This window comes from Ovis aries, chromosome 25, assembly GCF_016772045.2.
Source record: "Ovis aries strain OAR_USU_Benz2616 breed Rambouillet chromosome 25, ARS-UI_Ramb_v3.0, whole genome shotgun sequence".
In the NCBI taxonomy this organism is placed as follows: Eukaryota; Metazoa; Chordata; class Mammalia; order Artiodactyla; family Bovidae; genus Ovis; species Ovis aries.
Genome location: NC_056078.1, coordinates 28423335 through 28435723, shown reverse-complemented (window position 1 = coordinate 28435723; position 12389 = coordinate 28423335). Strand labels below are relative to the sequence as shown.

The 12389-nt window shown below is 37.8% G+C and overlaps 1 protein-coding gene and 1 pseudogene across 2 annotated transcripts in view; both read left to right on the top strand.

Moving 5' to 3' along the window:
• Window positions 1-12088, top strand: part of ECD (ecdysoneless cell cycle regulator) — a 30938-nt gene extending 18850 nt beyond the window's left edge. For both annotated transcript variants that reach the window (XM_042240998.1, XM_042240997.1), the window contains exons 10-14: window positions 6099-6205; window positions 6350-6533; window positions 9368-9435; window positions 10961-11175; window positions 11799-12088. In XM_042240998.1, coding sequence (XP_042096932.1) covers window positions 6099-6205; window positions 6350-6533; window positions 9368-9435; window positions 10961-11175; window positions 11799-12029 — 805 coding nt within the window. In that variant the 3' untranslated portion in view covers window positions 12030-12088. The remainder of the gene's footprint in view (window positions 1-6098; window positions 6206-6349; window positions 6534-9367; window positions 9436-10960; window positions 11176-11798) is intronic.
• Window positions 6540-9360, top strand: LOC105605078 (tRNA (guanine(10)-N2)-methyltransferase homolog; annotated as a pseudogene).
• Window positions 12089-12389: the final 301 nt, after the last annotated feature.

Here is a 12389-nt window from a genome sequence, read left to right as displayed (position 1 = left end):
TATTCTTTTGTATTCTTGCCTGGAGAATTCTGTGGACAGAGGAGCCCTGATGGGCTGCAGTCCATGTGGTTGCAGAGTCCGACACAACTGAACGGCTGACACTTTTTTTCCCACTCTTTTGTAAGTGTCTAGAGGTGCCTTTGTCCCATTCTCATCAATTTTATGGCAGTAATTTGTGGAAAAGAGGACGCCTTCTTAGGGTATGTTTTAAGGAAACTTGGGAAAGAAAGTAAAGGAGGTGGCTCTCATAATTAGGGGAATCTCCCCCAGATGAATCTTGTCACCTCTAGGAGACCACTTCCCTGTTGAATAGCATTACTTTATAATCTTAGGTTGAAAAGAAGTTAAGAAATTAGAGAGACTCATGTAGGAGATTTAGGGCTATCTTATTCTCCCATGAAATAAGATAGATTGAGGGTTTGGTAGTTCTTTTTAAAAAACAATGTCTTTTATTATTATACAAATAACATTCATTCATATAGCAAATAGAGAAAAACGTAAGAGGGAAAAATTTATATCATGAGTAAGCTACTATTATTCCAATTTATATCATGAGTTAGCCACTATTATTATTCTTCCAATTTACTGCCTCCCAGGATTATTATTCCCCATAACCAATTGATTTTTTTAAAAAATTTTACATTATCAAGAAATTATGTATCTTGTTCATAATTTTTACTCATTGTGATCTTACATTTTCCCATGACCTTAAAATGTTTTGATAAAGTGTGTTTTTAAATAGCTGCACAGCGTTTTAGCAAATGGACTCTAATTTACTTATTGCAAATAGCTTCAATATCCAACATTTTCATGAGTGTTGTAGGAGAAACTCCCGTTCACCAACCAGAATGACTTCTTTGCAGTTTGAAACCAAGCTCACATTCCCCTCCAGACCTGCTCTTGGCTCCTAAAGCTTCTGTTTGTTTGCTTTGCTTTTATTAGCTGAATTAATATCTTCGACTGTGTCCTGCTGGCTTTTAATTGTACCACCATCCTTCTTATCACCCAGACCTCCTGGCTCTCCTTGGATCCAGTCCTTAGATACTGTTCACTGTTATCTTGTATCTTACATTCTTTTACCTTACTGCCTGGCTAGATACTCTAATTACTTAGTTATTGAACTCTCAGTTCAGTTCAGTCGCTCAATCGTGTCCGACTCTTTGTGACCCCATGAGCTGCAGCACGCCAGGCCTCCCTGTCCATCACCAACTCCCGGAGCCCACCCAAACTCAGGTCCATTGAGTCAGTGATGCCATCCAACCATCTCATCCTCTGTTGTCCCCTTCTCCTCCTGCCCTCAATCTTTCCCAGCATCAGAGTCTTTTCCAGTGAGTCAGCTCTTTGCATGAGGTGGCCAAAGTATTGGAGTTTCAGCTTCAGCATCAGTCCTTCCAATGAACACCCAGGACTGATCTCCTTTAGGATGGACTGGTTGGATCTCCTCGCAGTCCAAGGAACTCTCAAGAGTCTTCTCCAACACCGTAGTTCAAAAGCATCAATTCTTTGGTGCTCAGCTTTCTTCACAGTCCAACTCTCACATCCATACATGACTACTGGAAAACCATAGCCTTGACTAGACAGACCTTTGTCAGCAAAGTAATGTTTCTGCTTTTTAATACACTGTCTAGGTTGGTCATAACTTTCCTTCCAAGGAGTAAGCATCTTTTAATTTCATGGCTGCAGTCACCATCTGCAGTCATTTTGGAGCCCCCAAAAATAAAGTCTCTCACTGTTTCCACTATTTCCCCATCTATTTCCCGTGAAGTGATGGGACCAGTTGCCATGATCTTAGTTTTCTGAATGTTGAGCTTTAAGCCAACATTTTCACTCTCCTCTTTCACTTTCATCAAGAAACTCTTTAGTTCTTCTTCACTTTCTGCCATAAGTGAACCATATTGAACTATAGCTATACCTAAACTTATTTCTCAGCCTCTAGCGACTCTTCTCTTCCAATTCAACCATTAGAGCCAGGAGAATCTGCTTGAAATACATATGTACTCATGTTACCTCCCTCTCCTAAAAATTATTAGAGATTGTAATAGTGAAAAATTACAAACAATGGAAGTGTCCACCAATAATAGATAAATGAATTTCAATGTATTTATATGATGGCTTACTGTCCATTAGTTAGCCAGAGATTATATAAATATCCATAAATCTAAGTAAGAATTTCTCAACCTTGACACTATTGACACTTTGGACCAGATGGTTCTTTGTTGTGGGGAACTATCCTGTGCATTGTAAGATGAAGCAATGTCTCTGGCCTCTACTCAGTAAATTCCCCTAGGACTGACTCCCCACCAATTGTGACAACCAAAAATATTACCAAATGTTGCCAAATTGTCCCAGTTGAGAATCACTGGTCTAAATGAATAGATTAAAAAAATACAATGTTGAATGAAAAATACAAGTAAAATGTAGGTGCTATGGATATAAATTATAAAAATACACAAGATATTACATATTATAGATACATATATCCTCATTCACTCAGTAAGTATTTATTATCTCCTATATGCCAGGCCCTCTTCTACGCACTGGGAATACAACAAGTGAACCCCAATTCTCCCTGCCCTGTGGAGCTGCATACTAGTGTTGGAGAAAGATGATAAACCATTATATGATGATAGATAGTAATTAGTACTTTGAAGAAAAGGCAGTGTTTGGGGAGAGAGATGTAAGGGCTGCTCTTCTAGAAAGGTTGACCCAGGAGACCTTTCCAAGGAGGTTTTCTTTCAAAAGAGATCTAAGAATGTCAGGGATTGAGGCAGACAGGTGATAACTGAGGGAATGGTATCAAGGGAATAATATGTCTGGTAAAGAAAACAGTGTTCTCTTACTCACTCAGTGGCCCAGAAAGGTTCTTGTGAGAGCTGTCACTTCTGGGCAGCAGAGAAACAGATTGGAACTAGTAGTTGATCATCAAAGGGAATACTAACTTTATCTATCATATATTTTTTAAAGTACGTACTTAAAGAATTCACCTGCAGGAGATACAGATTAGATCCCTGGGTTGGGAAGATCCCCTGGAGGAAGAGGAAGTGGCAACCCATTCCAGTATTCTTGCCCAGAAAATTCTATGAACGGAGGAGCCTGGCAAGCTGCAGTCCATGGGGTCACAAAGAGTCGGACACGACGGGACACCACCACCACATATATTACTAGTTTGGTTTTTATGTTAAATTTATTAATGTAATAATATATTTAGAGATAAATATAGCAGTATTTTAATTCTGGGTGGTAAGGATATATTATCTTTTTGACTTGTCTATATTATTTTAATCTCATAAAGCAAAAATTAAAAGTAACAAGCCATCAGTGATCACTCACTCCTTACTTCACTGAGTCTAAACTTAGCCTTTTCAGCCTCGTTGTACTCTTCAGTCCATCTGTTCAGCCTCAGATCTCACCCTTAAGCCAAACTGAACCCGTTTGCTCTCTCTGAACATGTTCCTCACTTCCCCACCTCTGTACAAATGCTCATTTTTTCCCCTTACATTTCTCTATCCTGTCTTACCCATCAAAATCCTCTTGGTTCTTTAAGGGCTAACTCAGCTTCTTCCATGAGCTCTTTTTTTTTTTTTTTTAACTTCTCTGTCTCCACCCAGTGAATGTAATTACCTTCTCCTATGATTCTTTGAACCATTTGGTATTTCTGTGTGACTTTATATGTTTTTAACTTACCGTAATTATTTGTGTATATTTCTTCTCTCTGTCTTAGTAATATTTGCATATTACAGAGTAGGGATAAGTCCCTGTTACCCACATGATTCAGCAAGGTATGCAAATGTTTATTAAATTAATGCAAGTCCACTATATAACTTGGTTTGTTCCCTTATAAATAGTTCAGACAGAGTTCCATAAACTTATATAACAAATCACATCACCATCATAAAATAGCTCACTCTGTGTGTATTTCCCTATCAGTTTATAGTAAGAGGAGCACAAAATAGTATCAGAAGACTTGATTTCAAGCCTTTGCTCTGTCCAACTCAATGACCTTGTAAAAGTTATAGAGATTCACTGGGCTCTGAGTTTCTCCTTTGTAAAACAGGATTATTACCTCCTTGTAATAGTAATTAGAGGGCTAAATAAGAAAATGTATTTGAAGTGCTAGCCTAGCGTTTAATACGTGATAGATTAATTTTTGTGCGTACTTTCTTTGGGTTTTCATTTCCTCATAGTATGATATATGCAAATTGAAAGAGCTACGCTAAATCAGCAGCTTCATGATGGTGTCCATGGAGCCTGCTGCAGAGCAAAGGGGAAGGCAAGAGGAGCAGGTCTCCAAGCCTCCAGCTTCCATTTCAATCAAAGCAATCTTTCAGGGTTCTTTTTAGTTTGACTGAGGTATAATTGACAAAACTGTAAGACACTTAAAGTGTCACTGTGGTGATTTGATATACCTGTACATTATGAAAAAGAGTCCCACCACCTAGTTAATTAACAGATTCTTCACCTCACATGTTTATATTTTGTGTGTATGTGAGAACATTTAATATTTACTCTCTTAGCAGACTTCATTTACACAATAGTGTTATCAACTATAGTAACCATGTTTCACATTAGATCCTATGACTATATTTACTTACAGCTGAAAGTTTGAATCCTTTTTCCAAGATTTTTGTGCTTATTTCCGTCACCCCTTAGTCACTGGCAACCACTTTTATTCTCCGTTTCCATGAGGTTGACGTTTTTTTTTTAGATTCCACATATAAGTGATACCATGCAGTATTTAACTTTCTCTGTCTAGCTTATTCCATGCAGCATAAAACCTCCAAGGTGCATCCATGTTGTTGCAAATGACAAGGTTTCTTTCTCTCTCATGGCTAAATAATATTCCATTATATTCCAGTGTGTGTGTATATATATATATATTCCAGTGTGTATCCAGTATTTATTTATATATATCTCCAGTGTGTATATGTATATCTCTGTGTGTGTTTGCTAAATTGCTTCAGTCGTGTCAAGCTCTATGTGATCCCAGGGGCTGTAGCCTGCCAGGCTCCTCTGTCCATGGGATTCTCCAGGCAAGAATACTGGAGTGGGTTGCTGTGCCTTCCTCCAGGGGATCTTCCTGACCCAGGTATTGAACCTGCATCTCTTACATCTGCTGCATTGGCAGACAAGCTCTTTACCACTAGTGCCACCTGGGACCCCATGTAGATCTCTGTCTCTGTGAATTTATCTGTCTGTCCGTTCATCCATCTACACCACACCTTTATCCAGTTATCTATTTGTAGACACTTAGATTGTTTCCAGTCTTAGCTACTGTGAATAACACTACAGTGAACATGGGGATGCAGACATCTCTTTGAGATTTTGTTTTCATTTCCTTTGGATAAATACCCAGAAGTGGGATTGCTAAGTCATATGGTAGCTCTATTTTTAATTTTTGAGAAACCTCCATACTGTATTCCATAGTGGTTGTACCAACTTGCATTCCCACCAACAGTGCATGAGGGTTCCCTTTTCTCCGCATTCTTGCCAATGCTTTTCTTTTTAATGATAGACATTCCGACAGGTGTGAGGTGATATCTCACTGTGATTTTTATTTGCATTTCCTTGATGATTAGTTGCTGTTGAGTACCTTTTCTTGGCATTTCTGTATCTTCTTTGGAAAAATGTCTATTCATTCTCTCTGCCCATTTTTGAATCAGAACTTGGGGTTTTTTTCATATATATGGTTAGTGAATATTTTCTCCCGTTCTTTAGGTTGTCTTTTCATTTGTTGATGGTTTCTTTTTTTGCAAAGCAGTTTCTCTCTTCTTTACTTTTTGAACTTTTTGTTGGTTTGGCTGTGCTGTGAGGCTTGCAGGATCCTCTTTCTCTAATCAGGAATTGAACCAGGGGTCATGGCAGTGAAAGCACCAAGCCCTAACCACTGGACCACCAGGAACTCCTCAAAGCAGTTTTTCTTTGAGCTCTTTTTTATATTTTGAGTTCCTGGTGAAATTTTGAGAGGAAGGATTCAGTATCCTGAACAAATGTTTAAAAACAAATTAGACTAGATAATCCTTTCCAACTTTAAAATACTCTGTTTTTGTGGTTATTATTCTAAGTTCTCATTAAATACCCATATCTTTGATTTTTTATAGCTCTCATGCTATGAGCCCAGGTGAAGAAATCTTAACGTTATTGCAGACAGTACAACTTGATATAGAAGAGCTTAAGAAAGAAGAAGCTTATCTTCCCCCAGAAGATGGTAAGTGATGGGCCAGGATAGAGCACGGAGTTAGAAAGAATTAAAACATCCCACTAAGTCTCAGAGGGTACTTTACTGAGAGTATACCTGTTTCATACCTGTTTCATGTGAGTATAGTATGGCAGTGTCACACTTCTTTTTCAGATGAACGGTGGTTAGATCTCTCACCAGATCAGCTGGACCAGCTGCTGCAGGAAGCTGCTGGCAAAAAAGAGCCAGAGCCCACTTCCAAGGGGCGGGAGGAGAACTATGACTTAACCCAAGTCTCAGAGAGCATGAAAGCTTTCATATCCAAAGTTTCAACCCACAAAGGAGCAGAGCTGCCTCGGTAATTTCTGTTAAAGTATAATTATCTAAATAGTTAAAGGATCTATGTTGGCATCATCCAATCATTGCCAGTTCTATGGTTTTGTTTTGGTTTTTTTTATTTTTTATTTTTAGTAAATGATTTTCAATGCTTTGTTTTCCTCTTTTGGTACCTAGTGCTATGATAACTTACTTATCTGGAGTCAAATTTCTGATAACCTGATTATGATCCTTGAAGTGAGCCAGAGAGATCACTCAGATCTAAAGGCCACTGCCCCAGAGCTGTGCAGGGCAACCATATACTTTACTATTTAGGCTTTTACTCAGAATATTATGGACTTTTAACATCTAGCTCTTATCAAGATCAGACATCTGATCTTGTACCCTCAAGTAGATTGGAAGCTTCAAACTTGAAAGAGGAGGATAAGTGCCGCTGGGTACCTTGAACACGTTGTCTTCTGCTCATGGCACAGGAACACCTGGAGTTCTTCCTTTTGGAGATAAAGTCTTTCCTTTCACTTTTTGGAGGTTAGTTCACCAGTAGTCAGGAAACTTATGAAAAGTCTCCTTTTTGGATTCTTAGCATTCCATCTGAAGGTATTGCCAGAAGCTTGATTTTTCTGTGTGTGCCAAGTCTATATTTGAACTATGGGGTCATGGAAAGTGTCCGGAGGAGCTGTACAGTTCTCTTAAAAGCTACCCTGTTGAGAAGGTGGTTCCATTTCTGCATTCAGAGTCTATGTATAAAATAAAGATTCACACATTTAATAAAACCTTGACACAAGAAGAAAAAGTCAGATGAATAGATGCATTTGAATTTCTGTCATTTGAAGGGAAAGTGAATTTTAAAAAGCCACAACATACATTCTCTATTTTGGAAGATTATGGTTTGGACCCAAACCACATCCCTGAGAATCCACATAATATTTATTTTGGTAGATGGGTTGCAGATGAACACAGAGAGCTTATTGAGTCATACAGTGTCAAAAAGAGACACTTTATTTGAAATACAAGCATGGATGCTGGTTTATCATTCATCATGGCCAACCATGGAAAAATGAAAAAAGATGATACTGTATTTGATCCATTTGTTGGAACAGGTGGCCTTTTGATAGCTTCTGCTCATTTTGGTGCATACGTATATGGAACAGACATAGACTACAATACTGTTCATGGCTTAGGAAAGGCTAGTAGGAAAAACTGGAAATGGAGAGGACCGGATGAAAACATCTTCATCAGTTTGGTTTAGGGCAAATCTTCATCAGTATGGTTTAGAGAAGTATTACCTTGATATCGTGGTTTCAGATGCATCAAAACCCTCCTGGTTGAAGGGCACTTATTTTGATGCAGTCATCACTGATCCTTCATATGGTATTAGAGAATCTACAAGAAGGACAAGTTCACAGAAGGAAATACCAGAGGGAATAGAAAATGTCCAGAAAGCCACGTTCCTGTTTCCTTGAGTTATCTGTGTGACATGTTTTTTGACCTGTTAAAGTTCTCAGCAGAGACCCTCGTATTAGGTGGAAGACTTGTCTATTGGTTACCAGAATACACCGAGCAGATGGTACCCTGGCACCTCTGCTTGAAACTCATCAGCAACTGTGAGCAGAAGCTTTCCAGTCACATATCAAGGTGCTTGATAACAATGGAAAAGGTGAAGGAATTTGAGAACCGAGGCCAGTATTCACATTTGCTGAGCGATCACTTTCTGCTGTACCAAGGTCATAATTCCTTCCATGAGAAATGTTTTAGTGGGGTAACAAAAAGAATTACCAAGGAAGAAAAATCTAGCAGGAATGAAAAATTAAGATTTTTGACAATGGAGAAAGAATAAAGATTTGATAGAAAAGACATCTGTATGTGAATTTTCATGTGTAATACAGAAAATGTACTGTTTTAAATAACTTTATATAATAAATGCTATAAAAAAGAGGAGGTGAAAGTGTTTATCAGAGGAAGAAATAATAACTGAGAACAAGGCAATGGCACCCCACTCCAGTACTCTTGCCTGGAAAATCCCATGGGCGGAGGAGCCTGGTAGGCTACAGTCCATGTGGTCTCGAAGAGTCGGACACAACTGAGGGACTTCACTTTCACTTTTCACTTTCATGCATTGGAGAAGGAAATGGCAACCCACTCCAGTGTTCTTGCCTGGAGAACCCCAGAGACAGGGGAGCCTGGTGGGCTGCCATCTATGGGGTCGCACAGAGTCGGACACGACTGAAACGACTTAGCAGCAGTAGCACCAGCAGCAGGGGAAAAAAGGTAGATGGAATTGTTCCTTGCCCAGCCAAATACATCTTTATTAGTGTTGATGCCATTAGCCTCATAAGATTAAAATTTATGTTCAGTATTCTCTCTTTAAGACAGCAAGGATAGGGAAAGTTTGATCTTTTTTATGTTTAAAGGTTTGGTTCTTAAAAAGATAGATTTTATTTAAATGAATTTGGATAAATAGCTTCTTTTGCTAATGCTAGATATATCTGATAGGAGGTGGTAGGTTGGCAGATCCCTAAATCAGCATAAGTTAAAAATGTGCATAATCAAAGTGCAATTTTTACTTTTATTTCTTCTATCTTTCTCATTTCTGTTGCCCTGCAAGATCAGTAAGCCTAATGGTTTTTAAAATTTAAACTACGATTTTCCTTGCTCTGCCTCCTTTGAAAGTTTATCTCTGGTAGTGTTCCTAAGAACAGCACCAACTTAGACAAAGTTTCAAAGAGTTTTGTTTGGGATAAATTGTCTTTTTCCTTTCTTTTTTTTTTTTCTTTTTTTTTAGTTTTTTATTTTTTAAATTTTAAAATCTTTAATTCTTACATGCGTTCCCAATGTCTTTTTCCTTTAATCTTACAGAGAACCTTCTGAGGCTCCAATCACTTTTGATGCAGATTCTTTTCTTAATTATTTTGATAAGATTTTAGGTGAGTTACAGTGATGTTTACTTTTATTTTGCAACTGTAAGTTGTATAGAGATTGCTAGAGCTTTGGAGCATTGGATCTCATTTGTATTTTGTTTTTTGTGTGTGTGTGTGTGATTTTGAGTTGCTTTCAACTATTAATTATTGCCCTAAGTAATTTTGCAGAAGATGCCTTGCTTAGTGCCTGGCATAGTAGTTGCTCATTAAATAGTGAATGAATGCTGTGTGTTTAGATAGGGTTTTACATGGGCTCCAGTGTTACATTGTTCTTTTTTTTTCTCTTTTAAACATCCTGCACTTATAATACTGTGCTTCCCTGGTGGCTCAGACAGTGAAGAATCCGCCTGCAATGCGGGAGACTGGGTTCGATCCCTGGGTTGGGAAGGTCCCCTGGAGGAGGGCATGGCCACCTACTCCAGTATTCTTGCCTGGAGAATCCCCATGGACAGAGGAGCCTGGCAGGCTACAGTCGATGGGGTCGAAAAGAGTTGGACACAACTGAGCGACTAAGCACAGCAGCACTTATATATTACTAAAATAAAAAAGACAAATAGCCCAATTAAGAAAAAAATCAACAAAGAATATAAACAGGTAGTGTCTTGAAGAAGAAATATAATCAATAAGTATTCGAAAATAGTTAACTCTTTCTAGTAAACAAGTAAGTATACAATAAAAGTAAGAATTAGTTTTATTGCCCATCATATTGGGAAAAATGTTAAAGGTTGGTAATAATCAGTTTCCTCAAGTGTGGGAGAAAGGAGCACTGTCCAACTGTGGAGGTGGAGGTGTAAGTTGTCTTTTCTCAAGGCAGTTTGGTGCTCCAGAACGTTGATAACCTTTGACTTTGCTATTTCACTTCCAGGAATTTACCTCATGAAAAAGCTGTGTGTGCTAAGATGGTGATTGCAACATTGTAGTAGCAAAAACTGGGTTATAGTACAGTTTTACCCCCCACCAAAAAAAATTATAGTACATTCATTTTATGAAATATTTTATAGCCTTAGTGAAGAATGAGGTCCATTTATGGGTTTTGACAGTAAAGGACCTCCAAGATATATAAATAAATAGAAAAACAAACCGTAGTTCAATATATCTATGTAAAAAATATTTTGTATACACATACAGACACATACAGAATTACATAAATAAAGGTCTGGGTACCCACTGAACTGTTAAAAGATGTTTAACTCTAGGAAGAGAATGAAATGTGAGACAATAACTCTATATAACTTGAATGTTTACATCAGAATGTATTCATGTATTATGTAGTTTTAAAATTTCTTAAGTAAAAATTTTTAATCAATTAAATTCACCTAAAACAAAAAAAAGGAATCTTTCAGCTCAGCCTGTGTACTTTTCTGCAAATGTCTGCCAGCAGTATCATTTTCTGGAGGGGATTTTTCTGAAGTACTTGGACTATGTATATTCACCTTTTTTTTTTTTCAGAGAATATTCTAATTCTTTTGAGATGTATAGTTATGCCAAAAAAATGTACCAAGTGACTCTTTCTGTGTTGGGGTCTGCGTAGGTTCAAAGTCCCATGAGTCAGACTCTGATGATCTGGATGAGGAAGACTCTGAATGTTTAGACAGTGATGATGACTTGGATCTTGAAACACAGGAGCCTGGAGAAGAAGCATCTGTAAAAGGGACTCTGGATGATCTCAAGTCATACATGGCCCAGATGGACCAGGAACTAGCACATACCAGCCTTGCCAAAAGTTTCACCACCCAGAAGCAAATGGTATATGTTCAGCCTCTTTCCCTTTTGAGTCTAGTACAAAGGACAGCTAAAATTATTTTATCTTAGTTTTTCTTTTTCATTTGTGGTAATTTTTTGTGATTTGAATTTGATCTTTTGATTTGAATAAGGTTAATTTTTTCTAACTCTGTTTGGATAAAAGATTATTTTCTTAAACATAAGCTTAATTATACTGCTTATTCTATGTTACATGTGGGTAGGAGAGAAATCTACCTTCTTTCACTTAGAGTAAATTTCAGATTCTGTTTTATTCATTTATTTTTAACTGTTCATTTTTTTCTGTGTATTTCTTTTAAAACTCTTAGGCAAGCTATAAATATATCTCCTTACCTCTGGTTATCTCCCTTGGGCTATTTCAAAATCGGGAAGGAATCCATTTAATTTGTAGAAACTTTTCCTAGGAAGAAGTATGCTATAATCTTTGGAACTAGATTTTAATGTGTTTGTTAAATTACATAGTTTATTATTAGACTTCATTTTCTTTCTGTCAAGAAGGGAATTTCCTTTCTAATATGTAACTCAACTTTACATTGTTGCTTTTTATTTTAACTGCCATCCAACCTAGTCCTATTGTCCCATGACTTTCTTTTCCTTCCATGAACAAGGAACCTCTATCCCAGACTACCAATGACAATTCAGAGGAAGAAGATTCTGGCACAGGAGGATCTGTTATGACGCCAGTGGATGTGGACCTGAACCTGGTTTCAAACATATTAGAGTCCTACAGTTCCCAAGCTGGACTGGCAGGACCTGCTTCCAACCTTTTACAAAGCATGGGTGTGCAGCTGCCTGACAACGATGATCACAGACCCACAAGTAAGCCAACGAAGGATTAGCCAGCCAACCCAGCCTCTCTTTTTCCTTCTTGAATAAATACTGAGTCTGACTATGCTCATTTCTAGTTTTGATTACTCATCTAGTAAAAATGTTTTCTTCAAGTTCATAGGTTAACTTCTCTATGAGCCCCAAATGTTGCCCTCTTTGTACAAGTCTTTTGTGATCTCAACTCTGGGGTGCATACAAGGTTGTGAAATCAGCAGAAGAAAGAGAATCAAGCCCTTGAGATAAGACTTACACACTCTATGTTTGGAACATTAAGTTTATCTTTATTCAGGATTAAACATTGGGTGGAGGAAGGAAGGTAGACTGGCAAACATAAGGAATGAATGAGCTGCTTTATTCCAGTTACCAGGAAC